This window comes from Mauremys mutica, chromosome 20 (genome assembly GCF_020497125.1).
Source record: "Mauremys mutica isolate MM-2020 ecotype Southern chromosome 20, ASM2049712v1, whole genome shotgun sequence".
Taxonomy (NCBI): domain Eukaryota; kingdom Metazoa; phylum Chordata; order Testudines; family Geoemydidae; genus Mauremys; species Mauremys mutica.
Window position 1 is genome coordinate 1440562 of NC_059091.1, and position 21836 is coordinate 1462397.

Sequence of the window (21836 nt, forward strand, 5' to 3'; positions counted from 1 at the left end):
GCAGTGAACAAAGCAGGTGACTGCCAAACAACGTTATAAGGGAGCATTGTGCAACTTTAAATGAGCATGTTCTCTAATTGATCAGTAACGAACAACACAGCATTAAATGAGGAGTTACTGTAGATGCTTTGTACAGAAGCAAACATTAAAAAGTGCATATGACGCAGCACAGTGAAAATTATTTTATAGCATATCCAATGATATGAGACTGAACTGGAGTCCAGTATAATGGGACTTGTATGTGCCGTAACTTTATTTCTGAAAACGTGGCCTGTTCAAGGTTTTTCCAGGTCTCACTTGTGAGGCGGCATCCATCAAACACAAGTTTCCAAGTTGGATAGTAGACTTGCTGCCAAAAATAGCTCCAGCTTGAAGGATCTGCAGCTACATGTTCTAAGAAATAAAATGCCCCACCCTGGGGAAACAAAACATTTATAAATATTTTAAACATGAAGGAACTGATATGCAGTTAGCATAACTTTTCTTTGTGCTCTTAAAACTCAGTTTCTGTTCTGCCTTTTCTCCCTCATCAATTTATACACTTGGAATTGAGGCTTTCTTTGCATACATTTCAGTCAGTATCAAAATACTTCCTCCCCAAGTTGCTCTTTTAATCCTGTACATTTTAAAATAAACAAAATTACATATTTTTGAAGAGGTGTTTAAAATCCATATCAATAAGTTCTAAAAAGACAAAAGATGTGCTTGCTTAGCACCTGGTTTCTTTAACTCTATCTTTCACAGTAATCAGTACTTTGGGCTTGGCTACACTTACAAGTTGCAGCGCTGGTGGAGGCTTTCCAGCGCTGCAACAACACCCCGTCCACACTTGCAGGGCACAACCAGCGCTGCAACTCCCTGGTTGCAGCGCTGGCTGAAAACCCATCCCGGCAGGGGTATAAGGAGTGCAGCGCTGGTGATCCAGCGCTGCCCAGCAGGTGTGGACACTCACCAGCGCTTTACCTGTCCTCCAGGGAATAAGGAGGTATCCCAGAATTCCTGTTCAGCCACTCTGCACATCAGTTTGCACTCTACTGCTCTTGGCTCAGGTGACCCGCCCTGTAAATGCCCCGGGAAATTTAAAAATCTCCTTCCTGTTTGCTGCAGCCAGGTGTGGAGTGCAATCAGTTTTAATCAGTTACAGGTGACCATGCCTCCACGCGGCAAACGAGCCCCAGCATGGAGCACTGGTGAATTGCAGGACCTCATCAGTGTTTGGGGTGAGGCATCTGTTCAGGCACAGCTGCGCTCCGGCCGTAGGAATTACGATATCTTTGAGCAGATATCAAGGGCCATGCTGGATCGGGGCCATGATCGGGACGCAGTACAATGCAGGGTGAAAATTAAAGAGCTGCGGAGTGCCTATTACAAAGCCCGAGAGGGGAATCGACGATCCGGAGCTGCTCCCACGACCTGCCGTTTTTACAGGGAGATGGATGAGATACTTGGGGGTGACCCCACTGCCAATCCCAGGATAACGATGGACACTTCTGAGCAGGCTGGGGGACAGGAGGAGGAGGCGGAGGAGGCGGCGGAGGCGGAGGCGTGGGGGGGGAGGAAACCGCGAGTGAAGCTCCTGGCATGGGGGAAGAAACCGCAGATTCCCTGGAGGCATGCAGCCAGGAGCTCTTCTCAAGCCAGGAGGAAAGCACCCAATCGCAGCAGCCAGCAGTTGCAGAAGGACAAGCAGAGGAGCGTGTTACCGGTAAGCGGCTTTTATTTTCTGGGTGAAATGTTTCTGGAGAGGAGGGGGGGTTATGGATGCATGCATGCCAGCCTCTAGATGTGGAATAGCCCGTTGATGTGGTCTATCACGTCGCGGTAATCTGCCTCAGTTATCTCAGCAAAAGCTTCATCCAGAGCGTGGGCAATATGCCTGCGCAGGTTTATAGGCAGAGCCACTGTGTCCCTTGTCCCAGTGACGGTGACGCGTCCGCGCCACTCTTCTGCCAGTGGTGGGGGGACCATTTCTGAACACAGGCAAGCCGCATAGGGTCCCGGGCGGAATCCACATTGCTCTAAAAGAGCCCCCCGCTGTTCCCTAGTGACTCGCAGTAGGGAAACATCTTCCAGGATTAAGTCCTGTGAAAAATGTTGGGAGACTCTTTAGTGAAGAGATAGGGAGATAAGATCACCCCTGCATCTGCATTTCACTCAACCCCTCTAGCACTCCAGATTACCCGAAGCAACCAGCTCCCCTCTTACACCCAAGCCCCACTTCTCCCCATATAAGCACTGCTCACTCACCATGTCGTGGCTTCTGTAGTGTTATGCGTGTGGGTAAAAGAATGCTTAAATAAGAACTCACTCCCTCAGTGTAACAATTCATGTCTGGAGATAGTGGATACAATGCTGCCCGTGTTAAATGTTGTCATTTCTGTTTCTACAGTGACCTTGACTACTGGACTGCCCAGATGTTCAACATCACAGAGGCTTCAAAATTTGAGAAAAAATCCCCGAAAGAGCAAAGAAGACATGCTGAAAACTGTTCTTAATCAGTCTGCTCGAGAGAGTAAGGACTTGAAGGATTGGCGAGAGAAAGAAAGCAGGACACGCAAGAGAAATGCAGTGGCCAAGAGGAAAACCACGGAGCGGCTGCTAAGCATCCTGGAGCGCCAAGCGGAGTCTATAGAGTCACTCGTTGCCATGCAAGCAGAGCACTACCGTGCTACTCCCCCACCCGCCCCGTCCTTTGTGCCTTGTGCCCCAATGTCAGCTCAAACCACCTTTCCCCAGCATCCAGGTTCTTACCACCACCAGCTGCCTCCAACACCTGTATGTTCCCCAACCAGCCCTGATACCTACCACCACCCTTACCCTCTGCATTCAACCCCCATCACCATGCAGTATATGAACCCTGAAGTGCAGGATTCATTAAACAGCAATCCAGACAGGGCATATGCAAACTTGTGACTGTACAGTTCACCAACCCACACCCCTGCCCTCTTGTGTTCATGAAATGTTGTGTGTCTGTCTGTCTGTCAAGGAAGTTTTTTTCTTTTCAATAAAACAATTCTTGGCTTTGAAAACAGTCTTTATTATAGCAGATAGTGAAAGATACCTTAGCCCAGTAAAGAAAGAGGCACTACAAATCATATTATTATTATGGATAATAGAATAACAGTGTAAGCAGTGCAATTCACTCCCATGCAAGGCAGCAAACATTATTGTTGGCTTTCAGCCTCAAATTCTTCCCTCAAGGCATCCCTAATCCTTGTAGCCCTGTGCTGGGCCTCTCTATTAGCCCTGCTCTCTGGCTGTGCATATTCAGCCTCCAGGACTTGAACCTCGGTGGTCCATGCCTCACTGAATGTTTCACCCTTCCCTTCACAAATATTATGGAGGGTACAGCAAGCGCATATAACCGCGGGGATGCTGCTTTCCCCCAAGTCTAGCTTCCCATACAAGCAACGCCAGCGGGCTTTTAAACGCCCAAAAGCACACTCCACAGTCATTCTGCACCGGCTCAGCCTGTAGTTGAACCGGTCCTTGCTCCTGTCAAGCTTCCCTGTATAGGGTTTCATGAGCCAAGGCAGTAACGGGTACGCGGGGTCTCCAAGGATCACAGTGGGCATTTCGACATCCCCTACTGTGATCTTCCTGTCTGGGAAAAAAGTCCCTGCCTGCATCTTCCTGAACAGGCCACTGTTCCGAAAGATGCGTGCATCATGCACCTTTCCAGGCCAGCCTGTGTAAATGTCAATGAAACGCCCGCGGTGATCCACAAGCGCCTGGAGAACCATAGAGAAATACCCCTTCCGATTAACGTACTCTGATGCCAGGTGGGGGGGGCCAGAATAGGAATATGCGTCCCATCTATCGCCCCTCCACAGTTAGGGAAACCCATGTGTGCAAAGCCATCCACAATGTCCTGCACGCTCCCCAGAGTCACGGTCTTTCTTAGCAGGATGCGATTAATTGCCTTGCAAACTTGCATCAAAACGATTCCCACGGTCGACTTTCCCACACCAAACTGGTTCCCGACCGACCGGTAGCTGTCTGGAGTTGCCAGCTTCCAGATTGCAATAGCCACTCGCTTTTCCACCGTCAGGGCAGCTCTCAATCTTGTGTCCTTGCGCCGCAGAGGGGGCGAGCTCAGCACACAGTCCCATGAAAGTGGCTTTTCTCATACGAAAGTTCTGCAGCCACTGCTCGTCATCCCAGACTTCCATGACGATGTGATCCCACCACTCAGTGCTTGTTTCCCGAGCCCAAAAGCGGCGTTCAACGGTGCTGAGCATTTCCGTAAATGCCGCAAGCACTTTAGTGTCACACGCGGCAGGCAAATCCATATTGATATCATCGTCGGAATCCTCACTGTCACTTTGGAGCTGAAGGAATAGCTGGACTGCCAAACGTGTTGTGCTGGTGACACTCATCAGCAGAGTCCTCAGCAGATCGGGCTCCATTTGCCACAGAAATCGCGATTCACACAGAGAGTAACAGAAAGACACTCACAATGGCGCCAAACGCTGCTGGAAAGAGTGAATGCTGGGATGTGAAGCGATGCACCACGGGGCGCTGGCAAACAGGAAGCGGAATGACCCGCACACTTCCTTCCCCTTCCCACAATACTCAGCGCCAAAACGGCGCCAAAACGGGACGAGGTGCTCTGTGGGATAGCTGCCCACAATGCACCTCTCAATACAGCGCTGGAAAGTGCTGCAAGTGTGGCCACACTGCAGCGCTGGTAGCTGTCAGTGTGGCCACACTCCAGCGCTGGCCCTTCCACAGCTGCATGACCAGCGCTGTAACTCCCAGCGCTGCAACTTGTAAGTGTAGCCAAGCCCTTTGTGTTTTTGTTCAGAGTAAAACTACTAGGGTGTGGTTTTCAAAGGAGCCTGTGTGAGAGAGAGAGAGAGAGGCTTAATTCCCATTAAAATTAATTGGGATTTGGGAATACTTAGGTCCCTTTTAAAAATCCCACCATTAAGGTTGAAATTCCTGCACAGGAATGGAGCAGTTGAGAATCAGGACCAGGGAGTTTTAACCCAGATGGAATTCTTTATGAGCAAATAACAGGAATGGAGTTAAAGGAATGGTTATTTCAACCTTAAGGATGAGATCGGCACTTCTTGTTAGATGTTAAGTGATTTGTCCAAGATAACACAGTGAGTCAGTGGCAGAGCAGGAGTAGAACCTAGATCTGACTAGCAGAACTGAGATCTCCTGTCCATTGGACCATGCTGCCTAGGAATGCTCTAATATTTCACCTATAACATCCTAAAACTTTAAACTTCACAGACTTAATATTTTATCCATATCTGGTGTAGATGGAAATGACCAATCTTTTGATATCTCGCATGTAAAATTTATATACTTTTTTTGAGTGGGGTGCTGTGCTAACTGACAAGATATTTCACCATGCTAGACTGAGAATTTGCTTTTTTCTAAAAGAAAAATCCCTTGTAGGGAAAAAAAATTAAAATTCTGCCTTAAATTGCATATGTCCCAATTGCCACTGAAGTTAGTGGGAGTTGAATACACAAAACACAGTTGGCCTAAGAATAATGGGGCAAAGTGACCAGTATGCTCCTACTGCTTTGCACCTCTTTGGTATGCAAAGTGGATATAAGTTCAATTTAATTGGCCAGATAAATGAGGTTTGTGGCAGCTTTGCATCTCCAGAGTGGCAAAAAGCTGAAGGTCACTGGTAAATCTGGTCCGGTGGCTGTAGAATAGGTAATAATAATATAGGAAATATCTTTTCTTAAATACTCACGGTTCTGAGTACTCTCAAAACTTCTTTCAAGACACCCTCTATGCTTTGTACTGAGCACAGGACCAAAGTGCAAACCACTGCATCCACAGAGCTGTCGGCCACTTGGTTCAAGTCCTCCCCTGGGGTCACCAGGAAGGGCTGAAACTGGAGGTGCTGGTTCTGTGCCATGCTCTTGGAGAGACCATGCTGGAAGTTGAGGGTTGTGTCAGTGCAGGTAATTTTGCAGCCAGGTGGGTAGAATTGGAAGTTGGCGCCAGTGCCAGTCCCAATCTCCAGCACAGTCAGTTCCCCCGAGCGGCCTGCAAACTCCTGCAGGTTGCAGAACATCTCTTGTTTGTGCCCTGTCACCCTCCGGTTGTAACTTGCAGTTAACTTCTCTATGAAGAAGGGAAAGAATATCTTCTTACAGAATGGGTCCCATATGCCCAGGAATGATAGCAGGTATATAGGCAGGGCAAGCAGCTGCACGCAAACACGGAGAAACAGGACCACTGCCTTTGCCATTCCCACTTCTCAGTAGGGCCTGCCCTGAGAAGAGCCTGTTTATGTAAAAATAAGGGCCCTTGAAGTTTGTGCAGACTGCAGAGCCGAAGCAGTTCTGTTCACTCTTGGGATTATTTTCTGCTCTTTGTACTAATCTAGTAGGTGGCTTCTACAGCCAATTTCAAAATCCAGTGTAAAGGTCCTGGCTGAAACTTGAGCAAAAAAGACTAACTGCTCTGTTAGGAACAACTGACGTAGTCTGGAAGCTGGGTGGTTATATGATGAACTGATATAGGCTGGATCCTGCAGGGTGGAACTTGATTGATGCAACATGCTGCAAATCCCTAAAGCTTAATGTTGAGCAAGTTTCAGATAACAGTTTCCGCCCTCTCTCTTAAAGCAGCCCTGTCTCATCTTCAATGTTGTGGCTAAGGGTTTGTCTAGAAGGTGGGAGACCCTGGGTCCAGTCCCATGCTCCAACTACTCTTTATTATTTAGCCACAGGGGAACAGCTTCAACAGGAGAGACTGAGGGAACCCTATGTCAGAATATGCTATAGCTCCTTGGTTAGAGAACTCTCTTGAGAGGTGGGAGACCCCTATTCAAATGCTTTGTCTATTTTTGGCAGAGAGGGGGAATTAAACCTGGTTCGCCTACATCACTCCCATGCAATTGTGCTAACCATTCATTTAAAATGTATAAGATCATGGGTGGCAGGCTATATACATCTGCGGTGCCCGGTCTCCAGGAATATTCAGGGCCAGGTGCCCTGCTCCAGCAATATTTGGAGCTGGATCTCTCCCCCGGCCCTGCCTGGATCTGGCCCTGGCCCCCGCGGGCCTCCCCCACCCCACGTCCCTGCCTGGAGCAGGTCCCAGCCCCCGCCTGCCACCCCTCCCCCTGCGTGTTCCCCGCCCTCTGCCACGCCCTGTCCCTGCCTGACAGAAAGCAGCATGTGCCTCTCCCCTGCCTGCTTCTGCTGTCAGAGATGGGCTTCCGGCAGAACGGCTGTCTGCTGCCCCAGGGTCCTAGTGCCTGCCCCCCACTAATGGCAAGGCAGACTGCCCTTACCCTGCCCTTCCGCCCTAGCCCTGAGCCTCTCCAATGCCCCAAACCCTCATCCCCAGCCAGAGCCCTCATCCCCCTGCACCCTAATCTTCAGCCCCAGCCAGAGCCCTCATCCCCCCGCACTCTGATCCTCAGCCCCAGCCAGAGCCCTCATCCCCCCGCACCCTAATCCTCAGCCCCAGCCAGAGCCCTCATCCCCCCGCACCCTAATCCTCAGCCCCAGCCCTGAGCCCCACTGCAGCATGAACCCCTCATCCTCAGCCCCAACCCTCATCCCCTGCACCCTAATCCTCTGCCCCAGCCCTGAGCCCCCCCGTGCAGCATGAACCCCTCATCCCCCCGCACCCTAATCCTCATCCCCAACCAGAGCCCTCATCCCCCTGCACCCTAATCCTGAGCCCCAGTCCTGAGCCCCCCTGCAGCATGAACCCCTCATCCCCCTGCACTCTAATCCTCAGCCCCAGCCCTGAGCCCCCCCTGCAGCATGAACCCCTCATCCTCAGCCCCACAGCCCTCACCCCACACCCCAACCCTCTGCCCTAGCCCTGAGCCCCCTCCTGCATCATGAACCCCTCATCCCCCAGCCCCAGCCAGAACCCTCATCCCCCCGCACCCTAATCCTCTGCCCCAGCCCTGAGCCCCCCCCCACATCATGAACCCCTCATCCTCAGCCCCACACCCCAACCCTCTGCCCTGAGTCCCCTCCTGCACCATGAACCCCTCAGCACCAGCCAGAGCCCTCATCCCCCTGCACCCTAATCCTCAGCCCCAGCCCTGAGCCCCCTCCTGCATCATGAATCCCTCATCCTCAGCCCCACAGCCCTCACCCCTGTACTCCCTCCTATCCCCAAACTCCCTCACCAGAAGGTGCACTCCCTCCCGCTTCCCACACACCCCTTCCCACCCCCAAACTCCCTCCCAGAGCCTGCACCCCTCACCCCTTCCTATGCCCCCACCCCCAGCCCAGAGCCTGCACCCCTCACCCCCTCCTGCACACCCATCCCCTGCCCCAGCCCGGAGCCTGCACCCAGCATCCAGACTCCATCCCAAAGCCTGCACCTTGCACCCCTCCTGCACCCTAATCCCCAGCCCAGGATCTGCACCCCAGACTTCCCCCCCGAGCCTCCTCCCAGAGCCTTAGGCAGGTGGGGGTGGAGTTTGGGGGGGCAGAGTTGGGGGGCGGGTTCTGGGCACCACCAAAATTTCTACAAACTTGCCACCCATGTATAAGGTGGCTGGCTCCTTCTGAATGGGATCTGATCTGGTAGGTGGTTTCTGAGCATGCCTACCAGTTTGAGCCCTGAACGTGATTTATATGGCTGCATTCCTGTTTTTCACCTAGTCTGTGAATCACTCTGGGGGTTAGGTGGGAAATAATGTCCTGATGCTTAGAGTGAAGCAGAAACTTAGGCGGCTTGGGAACTTTTACTCTGAAAACTTAGGTGCTGCGTGAACTTAAGCACCTACAGATTGTTGAGGTTCCCCTGAGACCTATTTCCACTTGGTTCCCAGAGAACTCTGTTTGACTTCAGTCTCAACATTCAGGTGCTTTTATTTGGCATACAGCAAAGCTATGTGGTGTTGATCAGGCTCAAACGTAGGAGGTGGGTAAAGGGCATACCACACATTCAAAGTTACACAGCAAACCGCTTCCTTTATATACATTTACACAATACAGTGCATCACATTTTTGGGGTTGGCTTGGTCATTTTGTAGGAACCAGTCCCTCTTCTACAGCTTGTTCTGTCCATGCCCAACTTACCCTTCACCGCATCTTCTGTTCCAGTCTTCTCTTATCCATTGTTAGCTTGTTTTTAGTAAATGATTCTCTGGGTATTCCCCCTTTTATTTTAAGCTAGCTCAGACATTCTGTCTTTTAGCTCAGTGACCTATTTACTTATCTTAGCACAAATGTTTTGTTTTCAGCCTGCTGATCTAGTTACCTTCCTAATCCTGTCTTCCAAGAAATGAGGCCTCCCCCATATTTAATGATTCATGTTAAGCCAGGCCTTCACAGGGTTTGGCAAGAGTTTTGTGGCTCACAGTGGAGCCAAAACTGGGACTTAGGTGCCTAAACCCTAGGTTTAGGCACCTAAGTTCCTTTGTGGATTCCATCCCTTCTCTATACTTTGCATCAAGCACTGCACCAGGATTCAGCAGAGAACTTGGGCTACCACAAAATTCTCAATGTGGAGGTACTGATTCTCAGCAATTTTCCTGAAAAGAAACTTCTCAAAGTTGCGGTCTGTGCAGATCACTCGGCATCCCAACAGATAGAACTGGAAGTTGGCTCCAGTGCCACAACCAATATCCAGCAGCACCAGCTCCTCTGAGGTGTTTGTAAACTCCTGCGTGCTACTCCAGAGCTCCTGTTTCTGGTCAGAGGTCTGTCTGTTGTAAATGAGCTAACAGTGTTGTGGAAGAAATAGTCACATCTGATGTTGGGAGAGTTCTGTTTCTCTTTTGCATTTCTTATAAGCTATAGTCATGGAGCTGTGCCAAAATGTACTTACCCCACATCAAAGGAATCCAGCTTGAGGCAGCTGTTGTGATAATGCCCTAATACAAATTTCTTGCCTCCTTTTTTGTTCTGATGCTATCCCAACCCCTTAAACTACAGAAGATATTGCTGCTGCCCCCAAAGTCAAGCATGACCTTTCCCTGTATGGAAACAGGTGTTATTTTTAGTAGGTTGAATTTTTTCCAAAGCACTTTATAGCCCACGAAAGCTTATGCCCAAATAAATTTGTTAGTCTCTAAGGTGCTACAAGGACTTCTTGTTTTTATTAACTAGCTCATTCTCTGGGGGCTTGGCTACACTCGAAACTCCAAAGCGCTGCCCAGTGCCCAGGAGGGAGGTATATAGATGGACTAATGATGGTACAGCGAGGTGAAGTGACTGGGCGTAAGATCTTGCAGTGAATCAGTGCAGAGCTCAAAGAATTCAGGAGTCCTGGCTCTTAGTGTGACCCAGCAGAAAGCACTGTCTCAGCATGTTCCTCTTTTAAAACAACTCATGAGGAGAGACCAGTTTTGGCATGTATATGCAGACATTTATTTAAGCGGTACTTGGAACAGTTTCCCTCAGTGTGAGCCAAAATCCAATATTTATGTCACATGCCAGTAGCCTGAATATTATTTACTGAAGCTCAGTACTGTTTAAACACACACTCTGGACTAAAACAAGTTCCTGTTTATCTTATGTAACAATCATAGCCTTTCTTACTCTTCCTTGAATTTAGACTACAATGAAACAAGATATAGTCTGGAGCTGCACAGACAAATAAATGAGTATTCACAATAACTTACATTCCGATACACAGAAGGTTGGTTGGTTGGTTGTTTTTTGTAGATGGTCTAATCATATGATCCAGGAGACACTTTAGATTGTGTTAAGATACTTTGTTATGGATTTTGTTAATATGGGTTTTACGCGCTTGGTGTCCTGGGGCCTGGAGCTGCCCCTGACTGGAAGACAAGACTCATGGGGTACTATTCTCACCCCTGCCACTGTCCTCCTGTGTGAATTTGGCTGAGTCACTTCATCTGTCCCTTAACTTCTCATCTCTAAACTAATGGATAACATTAATTTTGCTAACTCCTTAATGAGAAGTACTATGAAGTCTGTGGAATCAATATTTGTAAAATGCTTTGAGATTCTTGGTTGCAAGGTACATAGTATTATAAAAGTCTATAGTATATTGATACTGTCTTTCCCACCTGAAACTTTGATGCAAATTTGTTTAATTTAAAGAAATGTATTCAAGTTTGAGTGTATGGTCTTGTTCCTATAGTTGCCTTTCTTTCTATCAATTACTTAGTGAAATCCATTTGTTCCAGTGTTGATCTCCTGGGTTAGACTTAATGGGCCAAATTCAGACTTGGTCGAACTCCAGTGGAGTTGCATTTGCTTACACCAGATCTGAATTTGGCCTTACACTAATCAGGGAAAAAACACTGTACAGGGGCTAGTTTTTACAAAAATGAGTTACCTGCTCCCCCTATTGGTAACAAAGCAGAGGACATAAAGTACAGTATTTTCAACTTTATTGAGAAGCCTATGTCTCTGTAGCAACACTGTGGTTCTGTAGCAATTACAAAAGACAAACAAATTAAAACAAAATAAATTGTATCAAAAGTACTTTCAGTGCCGTCTGAGTGGATATGTCTAATGCTTAGGTTTTTCCTTCTATTATCTTTCAGTAGGTTATGAGCTCCCTGCCACTTGGAGGCCCCTAGCTACTCTGTTGGCCTTAACTAGTGCTAATTACCCTGCTATAATGGGCAGCGGCAGCTCCAGGCACCAGCACTCCAAGTGCGTGCCTGGGCAGCAAGCCGTGGGAGGCACCCTGCCAGTCCCTGCGAGGGCGGCAGTCAGGCAGCCTTCGGCGGCTTGCCTGCGGGAGGTCCACCAGTCCCGCGGATTTGGTGCCAATTCAGCAGCGGGTACGTCGAAGCCACGGAACTGGCGGACCTCCACAGGGAAGTCGCCAAATCCACGGGACTGGGGACCTCCTGCAGGCAAGCCGCTGAAGGCTGCCTGACTGCTGTGCTTGGGGCTGCAAAAAAGCTAGAGCCGCCCCTGATAATGGGAGCATTTTGTTGTGCAGATTGCTGTTTCAAATCTGATTTAGACTGATGAGCCTGGATTCCCAAAGGGACTTAGGCATTGTAACCCCAAGCAACATGGTACCCAGAAAGTCACAAGAACAACACTGAGATCCACAAAGCTTGACTTAGGCCTGGTCTACACTACGGGGGAAAAGGGGACGAACTAAGGTACGCAACTTCAGCTACGCGAATAGCATAGCTGAAGTCGAACTACCTTAGTTCGACTGACTTACCCGTCCAGACGCCGCAGGGGTCGAACTCCGCGGCTCCAAGGTTGACTCCGCCACCGCCGTTCGTGGTGGTGGAGTTCCGGAGTCGACCGGAGCGCGTGGGGAGTTCGAACTATCGCGTCTTGATTAGACGCGATAGTTCGAACTCCGAGAAGTCGAACTCTCCGCGTCGACCCGCGCGGTAAGTATAGTCCTACCCTTAGGCATCGAGGCTCTGTATATGATGAACGAGACTCTGTATATGATCAGTGCCTTTGAATGTGATCCACAAAAACTAGCAGGACAGTCAGTGAAAAATGCTGACCAGAGCTTTGTCTGAAAACTGGGAGGAGCCTTACTGGCATATGGACAAACCTGACACCATAGTTAGGATAAGCTATGGATGCTCAGTAAGTTTTCCCTGTTATTCTCATAAAACCAACAAGGCAATTTGGTTAGGCAGCTAATTGCTAAATAAGTATTGCTCTGACATTATAAGGCTGCTAGCCATGGGTAAATACCCCTAGGAATTGGAAGGAACCACGGTGCTGAAGTGACCTTGCTTCTCAGTGCATGGAGTTAGTTATTTCACAGCATATCCAATGATATGGGGACGAGTAGGGTTCCAGGACAGGGGGGCATGTATGTGCCGCAACTTCAGTTCCGAGAACCCTGCCTTCTCCAGGTCCTTCCAGGTCTCTCTGGTCAGGCAGCACCCGTCTCCCAAATATCTCCAGGTTGGGTTGTAGATCTGTTGCCAAAAGTAGCCCCAGCTGGAATGATCTGCAGCCACATGCTCCAAGAAATACAAAGCACCACCCTGGGAAACAAAGCAATCAAAATGCTTCAGGAACAAACAAGAGCTCATAAAATCACCAACATCTCCCTTCCACTTTGGAGAGACAACTCTTGGATCAAACTCCCCACATTCTGGCCATGTTCGGTTCAGGCTCACTTCTAACTATTATGTTTTCAGGAACTGCTACTCATAATCAATTATCCATGGAGGCCAGTCAGCATTCCACCTTGTTCTCATTCTGTCTTATTTCACTCCTGTAAGACTTAAAAAATACTATTTGGGGAAGCTGCATGACTACAGAAAGGTTTGCGTTCCATGTGGAAGGGGAAGTATGCTCTTGTGACTGAGAGTCAGGACTCATGGAGTCTGTTCCCAGCTCTGCCACTACTGCTTTGTGTGCCCTTGAGCAAATCACTTAACTTTCCGGTATTCAGTTTTTCCATCTGTAAAATGGGGATGATCAGAACACTTACCATACCCTCCAAGTGGTGAGGGTTAATTCACTGATGTTTATATAGCACGGTGTGGCAGGTGCCATTAGACAAGGATCGGGCATTCACTTCATTGGCAGTCTTGTGAGCTGCAGAACTGCTTCACTGAATCCACTGCTGGAGAGCAGATCTAGTACAGCATATTCCAGTGATTAAGAACACTGGATAAGAAGCAGAGCGAGTGCTGAGAGCAAACCTTTTCAGAATATTCAAGGCTGTTTTTAGTGGAAGCTGGTGTAAGAGTTACAGATTCTGATTTAAATTTTTCACCCCTTTGTGAGGAGGTTGCCATACATGTTTTTTTTTCCCTACCTTGTAATTTAGCTCCACAATGAAATCAAAATGTTTTGAATTGCCTTAAGGAATGTTCTTTATAGTCACAACCAAGGCTAAGGCCTTGTCTACATGGGAAACTTCTACCAGTTATACAGGTTAAACCCACCCCCACCCCCGGTGTGGACACACATTAGTAGCTTTTTTCAGTTGAGCTTAAACTTGTTCCCAAGTGATATAAGCTAAACCAGTGTTTTTCAACCTTTTTTAAATTTGTGGACCCATAAAACATTTTGAATGGAGGTGTGGACCCCTTTGGAAATTTTAGACATAGTCTGTAGACCCCCAGGGGTCTGTGGAACACAGGTAGAAAACCAATGAGTTAAGCCAAAAAAGGCACTGTTACACCAGAATAAGTGTCATACTAGTATAACTATATCTGTTTAAATTTACATCTTAAGTTATAATGAACAAACTTGCTCATGTAGACGAGGTCCAAGGGTGAGATACTAAAAACAATAAGCAATGGGCATAGACAGGGGTGGCTCTAGGCATTTTGCTGCCCCAAGCACGGCAGGCACGCCTGCGGGAGGTCCACCAAAGCCGCGGGACCAGCGGACCGTCCGCAGGTAAGCCACCGAAGGCAGCCTGCCTGCCACTCTTGCGGTGACCGGCAGAGCGCCCCCAGTGGCTTGCTGCCCCAAGCACGCGCTTGGCGTGCTGATGCCTGGAGCCGCCCCGGCCATAGATACGACAGGACACTGGATAGTGCACGATTTTGCAATCCAATAGATATCTACAAATACGTTAATAATACTGCAGGGTCCAGAGCATCTGGCAGGCATGCACTGACAGGCAATATTGTTAGTAAAGAGAAAGAGTGAGTTTGGAGAGAAGAAAAGCTGGCAGGGAAAAAGGAGAAGTGCTGGGTAATACAAACTAATCTCTTCCTGCGCAGCCTGGGATTCCACTCCCTCCAAAATGCACAGCCACCCACCCCTCCATTCATTGCTCTACTCTCGACAGATGTGTCCTATGTTGCCATGAAGTCCCTATAGCCTGTTTGAGAGTCCCTGAAATCATGCACTCATGAGCTCTGTTTGAAGTGAGGGTGTTCCTTCAGAATTCCTCCTGATTGCCAGCCTTTTGCTGAACAAAGGTGCAGAGAACAGGAGTACTGGAAATTCTGGGCTATTGGATGAACAGTGAGCATTGCAGTAAGAACACTTGGGGAGGGCACCAGAACAGCCATCTAATTTCCCTCTAACAAGTGGGTTTCATGGAACAAGGCTGCCAGCTGTTCTAGCTGTCAGGTTGTACTGTGGTTCTGCCACTCCTGCTCTGCATAGTGACAGAATTCAACTGCCAGAACTACAAAGGCAGGGGCTTATTTTTAATTCCCTCTCACCTTAATTAGGAAAAATAGCAAAGACTCAGCCAGGTAGAATTCCAGCCTCGGTTGCGGTGCAGCCTGCCGGGTAAGAGTGGGATAGCTTTCATCTTAATGAGAAAGTTACTTGCAGTTTCGCTTCCACATTCAGACAATGGCAATTTTATGAGCACACTTCTTAGCTATGTGTTTTGAGATCCATGGACTAGAAAGATGGCACATTTATGCTTGATTCTTAAGCTTAAAGGGGCTGGAGGGAAGGACAAATGAAGGGTAAGATTTTTCAGAAGCACTGAAAAAGCTTAAGTGTCTAAGTCTCATTTTTAAAAGCGGAACTTAGGCCCTGAAGTCACTTAGATGCATCTGAATATTTGACACTAAATCTATTAAGGGATAAAGTCAGATAGTTTGGGCTTCAGATAAGGTGCTTTATGAATAATTTGTAGCATGCTTGCATGTGGATGTTTTAACTAAGCTAAACCATCTAATGCTTTTGTGGTTTAAAAGACTTCTAAGGGAACAGCTGTTTGAATGTAAACATCCCCCTGCTATATAGGGTTTGCACTCCAGTCATTGCAGCATTGTGCTAGTGCATGTGAACCAAAATTTGAATTGTCTGCTAACAGGAGTGGAGCAGATGAGCCTGTTTTCATTATCAGCATCATTGTGATTTTTTTAAAGTTGGTTCAGTCATAGCTAAGCGACTCACTAACTGGTCAGGTCTGTCTCCTTACAGGAACAAGGAAGAGAATGTTGTACTGGCTTTTATTTAGATGTTAGCCACATAAAGTAAGTCAAGACAACATAGTCATCTTATAAGTGTGTGTGATAAATACTGAAATGGTGTTAAGTGACACAGCAAAGGAAATGAAGGTGGCCTGGTTCTGTCTGTTTTCCTTTTACTACTTTCTGTTCAGAAAACTGCTGGCTTCCAGACAAACACATACAAATAAATGCTCTAGGTCAGGGGTAGGCAACCTATGGCACGCATGCCGAAGGCAGCACGTGAGCTCATTTTCAGTGGCATTCACACTGCCTGGGTCCTGGCCACCGGTTCAGGGGACTCCACATTTTAATTTAATTTTAAATGAAGCTTCTTATACATTTTACAAACCTTATTTACTTTACATACAACAATAGTTTAGTTATATACTATAGACTTAGAGAAAGAGACCTTCTAAAAATGTTAAAATGTATTACTGGCATGTGAAACCTTAAATTAGCGTGAATAAATGAAGACTTGACACACCACTTCCGAAAGGTTGCCGACCCCTGCCCTAGGTGATGAAGGGTTGGCTATTGACTAGTCCATCCTGTGGACATTTGCAGTCTGCTCGTAGGAGAGCACAGGCACTTCTCCCTCTCTGCATCCCTGCAGCATGTTTCCAAAGGGGGTTTACCCCTGCACACTAGGCCACTTGGGGGAGGGATGTGTCTCTGAGGCAGGTGGCTCCACACACGCTCTCATTAGACCTGTCTTTGCATAGCACAGCTTGGCCCATAAACAAAATAGCACCCCCCCCCCACCAATGGTACTCATACTCACCAGCCTGAGCACTCGCAAGACTTCTCTCAGGACTTGCTCGATGCTGCGAACCGAGCACAGCACCAAGGTGCAAACCACCACATCCATGGAGTCGTCAGCCACTGGGCGCAGGTCCTCACCGGAGGCCACCAAGAACCGTTCAAAATGGAGGTGTGGGCTGTCAGAAATGCTCTTGAGGAGGAACCTCTCAAAGTTGGGGTTGGGATCAGTGCATGTCACCCAGCATCCAGGTGGGTAGAACTGGAAGTTGGCTCCTGAGCCTGTGCCTATCTCCAGCAGCCTGAGCTCCCTCGAAGGGCCTGCAAACTCCCCCAGGTTGCTGAACAGGTCCTTTTTCTGTTGGAAGAGTTTGCGGTTGTAGATAGTGGAGCACTTGGCCATGACATATGGGAAGATCTTCTTACAGAGGGGGTCCCATAAGCCCAGATACGAGAGCAGGTACACAGGCAGGCTGAGGAGCTGGATGCATCGCTGGAGGAGAGGGATCAGCACCATCAGTGCAAAGAGGAGAATGCAAAAATCCTCAATCCCAGCTGTAAACAGAACACCAAACCTGCTGCTGTGTTCCAACTTTATTGAGCATTTCCTTCTCGCTCTCCAGGATAACTGGCTCACGCTCAACTGGTTATGTCCGGTTTCTCCAGCTGGCTGCCTTCCTAATTCTATCTTAAAGAGACAGAGCACTGTTTAGTAATAATTCTACAAGCACAACTGAAGTGGGATGCAACGGGGATAGAAATTGATTTGTTTGCTTACGAAATGTTGGTCTCAATCCTTCAAGGTCCTGGGTGCTGTGGCCTGGTGGAGCAAAGCACTTAATTATGTGCTTAACTTTAAACATAGGAGTCGTTCTATTGAAGCTAATGGTACTACTCACAAGTTCAAAGATAAGCACGGGTTTAAGTGCTTTGCTGAAGTGATCCAGAGCACTCACCACCTTGCAGGACTGAGCCCATTGTCACTAAGAAGCAGCAATACCAGACCTCAAGCACATTCTGGACAAGCCTGTATGGAGGGTGCTGTATGGTCATAACACTGTCTACTTTTAGAGCACCATTATATTGGATATACTGTGGCATGAGAACATAGTGTCCTCTACTTTGTCAAGCCGGACCTAAAAACCTAAGGAAGGAGATTCACCAGCTCCCTAGGCAACCCATTCCAGTGCTTCGCCACCCTCCTAGTGAAAAAGTTTTTCCTAATAGTCAACCTAAACCTCCCGCACTGCAACTTGAGACCATTACTCCTTGCTCTGTCATCTGCCACCACTGAGAACAGTCTAGATCCATCCTCTTTGGAACCCCCTTTCAGGTAGTTGAAAGCAATTATCAAATCCCCCCTCATTCTTCTCTTCTGCAGACTAAATAATCCCAGTTCCCTCAGCCTCTCCTCATAAGTCATGTGCTCCAGCCCCCTAATCATTTTCGTTGCCGTCCGCTGGACTCTTTCCAATTTTTCCACATCCTTCTTGTGTAGGGCCCAAAACGGGACACAGTACTCCAGATGAGGCCTCACCAATGCTGAATAGAAGAGAATGATGACTTCTCTCAATCTGCTGGCAGTGCCCCTACTTATACAGCTATTAGCCTTCTTGGTAACAAGGGCACACTGTTGACTCATATCCAGCTTCTTGTCCGCTGTAACCCCTAGGTCCTTTTCTGCAGAACTGCTGCCTAGCCATTCGGTCCCTAGTCTGTAGCAGTGCATGGGATTCTTCCATCCTAAGTGCAGGACTGTTGAACCTCATCAGATTTCTTTTGGCCCAATCCTCTAATTTGTCTAGGTCCCTCTCTCTGTATCCTATCCCTACTCTCCAGCATATCTACCACTCTTCCCAGTTTAGTGTCAACGCAAACTTGCTGAGGGTGCAATCCACACCATCCTCCAGATCATTAATGAAGATATTGAACAAAACAGGCCCCAGGACCGACCCTTTGGGCACTCCACTTGATATCGGCTGCCAACTAGACATGGAGCCATTGATCAGTACCCATTGAGCCCAATGATCTAGCCAGCTTTCTATCCACCTTCAGGGGCGGCTCTACAAATTTGGCCGCCCCAAGCAATTATGCCCGGGAGGCGCCTCCGAGCCGCGGGAGCAGCGGACCTCCCGCGGGCATGACTGCGGAGGGTCCGCTGGTCGCGCGGCTCGGCTGGACCTCCCGCAGCTGCGGGCGGTTCGCAGGTCCGGCGGCTCCGGTTGAGCTGCCGCAGGCATGCCTGCGGGAGGTCCAGCCGAGCCGCGGGACCAGTGAACCGTCCGCAGTCATGCCTGCGGGAGGTCTGCTGGAGCCGCCGGCCGAGCGTCCCCTCCGCAGTCATGCCTGCGGCAGGTCCGCTGCTCCCGGAGCTCCGGTGGACCTCCCGCAGGCATGACTGCGGCAGGTCCGCCGGCCCAGCCTGCCGCTCCCCCGGGAAAGGGCCGCCCCAGGCGGGTGCTTGCCCCGCTGGGCTCTGGAGCCGGCCCTGTCCACCTTATAGTGCATTCATCCAGCCCATACTTCTTTAACTTGCTGGCAAGAATACCATGGGAGACCATATCAAAAGCTTTGCTAAAGTCAAGGAATAACACGTCCACAGCTTTCCCCTCAGCCACAGTGCCAGTTATCTTGTCATAGAAGGCAATTACGTTAGTCAGGCATGACTTGCCCTTGGTGAATCCATGCTGACTGTTCCTGATCACTTTCCTCTCCTCAGTACTTGAGAATTGATTCCTTGAGGACTCGCTTCACGATTTTTCCAGGGACTGAGGTGAGGCTGACTGGCCTGTAGTTCCCCAGATCCTCCTTCTTCCCTTTTTTAAAGATGGGCACTACATTAGCCTTTTTCCAGTCATCCGGGACCTCCCCCGATCACCATGAGTTTTCAAAGATAATGGCCAATGGCTCTGCAATTGCATCCGCCCACTCCTTTAGCACCCTCGGATGCAGTGCATCCGGCCCCATGGACTTGTGCTCGTCTAGCTTTTCTAAATAGTCCTGAACCACTTCTTCCTCCACAGAGGGCTGGTCACCTCCTCCCCATACTGTTCTGCCCAGTGCAGTAGTCTGGGAGCTGACCTTGACTGTGAAGACAGAGGCAAAAAAAGCATTGAGTACATTAGCTTTTTCCACATCATCTGTCCCTAGGTTGCTTCCCCTATTCAGCAAGGGGCCCACAGTTTCCTTGACCACCTTCTTGTAGCTAACATACCCGAAGAAACCCTTCTTGTTACTCTTAACATCCCTTGCTAACTGAAACGCCAAGTGTGATTTGGCCTCCCTGATTTAACTCCTGCATGCCTGAGCAGTATTTTTATACTCCTCCCTGGTCATTTGTCCAATCTTCCACTTCTTGTAAGCTTCTTTTTTGTGTTTAAGATCAGCAAGGATTTCAATGTTAAGCCAAGCTGGTCGCCTGCCATATTTACTATTCTTTCTACACATCAGGATGGTTTGTTCCTGCAACCTCAATAAGGATTCTTTAAAATACAGCCAGCTCTCCTGGACTCCTTTCCCCCTCATGTTATTCTCCCAGGGGATCCTGCCCATTAGTTCCCTAAGGGAGTCAAAGTCTGCTTTTCTGAAGTTCAGGGTCCATATTCTGCTGCTCTCCTTTCTTCCTTGTGTCGGGATCCTGAACTCAACCATCTCATGGTCACTGCCTCCCATGTTCCCATCCACTTTTGCTTCCCCTACCAATTCTTCCCTGTTTGTGAGCAGCAAGTCAAGAAGAGCTCTGCCCCTAGTTGGTTCTTCCAGCACTTGCACCAGGAAATTGTCCCCCACACTTTCCAAAAACTTCCAGTTCTCCCTGCTTGTTTCCCAGGCTTCTTGCATTTGTGTATAGGCACTTAAGATAACTCACTGATCATCCTGCATTCTCAGTTTGAGGCAGGAATCCTCCTCTCTTGTGCTGTCCTGCTCGTGCTTTCTCCTGGTATCCCACTTCCTCACTTACCTCAGGGCTTTGGTCTCCTTCCCCTGGTGAACCTAGTTTAAAGCCCTCCTCACTAGGTTAGATATTAAGAGAAAGTTTCTAACTATAAGGGTAGTAAAACTTTGGAACAGACTTCCAAGAGAGGTTGTGGAATCCCCATCATTGGAGATGTTTAAAATCAAGTTGGACAAACACCTGCCAGGGATGGTTTAGGTTTACTTGGTCCTGTCACCGCACAAGGGGCTGGACTTTGACTTCTTAAGGTCCCTTCCAGCCCTGCATTTCTATGATTCTATGCAGAGGCGACACATAACTGTTGAGAGAGAGAGAGAGTGAGTGTGTGTGTGTGTGTGTGAGAAATGTATTTTGAACCCACTCCCCACAAATATAAATATAAACCCTGGCAGAAATTTGCAGGGGGGGCATATGACCCAATATGTTCCCTCCCTCCACGAATCACCTCTGATGCCATGAATACGAGTCCATGTTTCTTAGTATCTAGCAAAGTTATGAATTTAAGCTCTGTAGCGTGTCTGAGTTAATGATGACTCATGATTGTCAAATAACAAGCTCAATTGGAATTATTTAATCAAAGATTTGTACAGCACTATACAGAAAAAATAGATACATCACCATAATTTGTTGTAAGATCAAGAATTAGGTCTCTCTTCTTCGCTGTAACTGGAGGGACGCAACAGTTTTCATTCGCTGACTAGGTTCCCACACCAGTGTTCTTTGCCAGAGGAAACATATGTTCTGGTGTAATTTCTGTACATTCTCAGTGTACCTGATTATTTACAGCTGAGAGGATTAAAAATTCTTCAAGATAATATATTTCAGTGGGTCTTCCTTCCCCCATAATCATTCTGCCCTGTTGATTGCCCAACAGAAAACATCTGTTATAACAGTAATCTCTTATCAGTTTCCCAGCTACATATATGCTTATGTAGACATTATATTTCTATATTAAGGGGATGCTTTCCCAGATTATCTGGAGTTTTATCAACATGGAGATGCTATAGATTATTATATACAGTCTAACACAGAAAAATCCTGATTAGGATTATTTATTGGACAAGGACCAGTGTTCTGGGCCTTAGAATATAGCAGTTCTAAAGAATAGTTAATATATAAATGAATCATAAATACAGAAAGAAAAGGACTAAGGGTTACTATTTATTAACATACTAACAGCTTCCACGTATGTCTTTTGAAGGTGTTGTGCAAGCTTCCTTTGAGTATAGAGACTGTGAGGTCAGATATAGGGCACGTCTTCACTGGCAACGCTAAAGCGCTGCCAGAGAAGCGCTTTAACATGGCGTGTGT

General features: G+C 48.1%; 2 protein-coding genes across 2 annotated transcripts; both read right to left on the reverse strand.

Moving 5' to 3' along the window:
• On the reverse strand, nt 1-6473 carry LOC123353599 (methyltransferase-like protein 7A). Its single transcript, XM_044994827.1, has 2 exons — nt 5723-6473; nt 1-415 (listed from the first exon to the last, which is right to left on the reverse strand). Exons 1-2 carry the CDS (start codon nt 6224-6226, stop codon nt 179-181), a joined length of 741 nt encoding a protein of 246 aa, XP_044850762.1. The 5' UTR covers nt 6227-6473; the 3' UTR covers nt 1-178.
• A 5709-nt stretch (nt 6474-12182) lies between these two features.
• On the reverse strand, nt 12183-17195 carry LOC123353601 (methyltransferase-like protein 7A). The gene is made up of 2 exons (XM_044994831.1): nt 16593-17195; nt 12183-12913 (listed from the first exon to the last, which is right to left on the reverse strand). Exons 1-2 carry the CDS (start codon nt 17085-17087, stop codon nt 12677-12679), a joined length of 732 nt encoding a protein of 243 aa, XP_044850766.1. The 5' UTR covers nt 17088-17195; the 3' UTR covers nt 12183-12676.
• Between the last annotated feature and the right edge of the window lie 4641 nt (nt 17196-21836).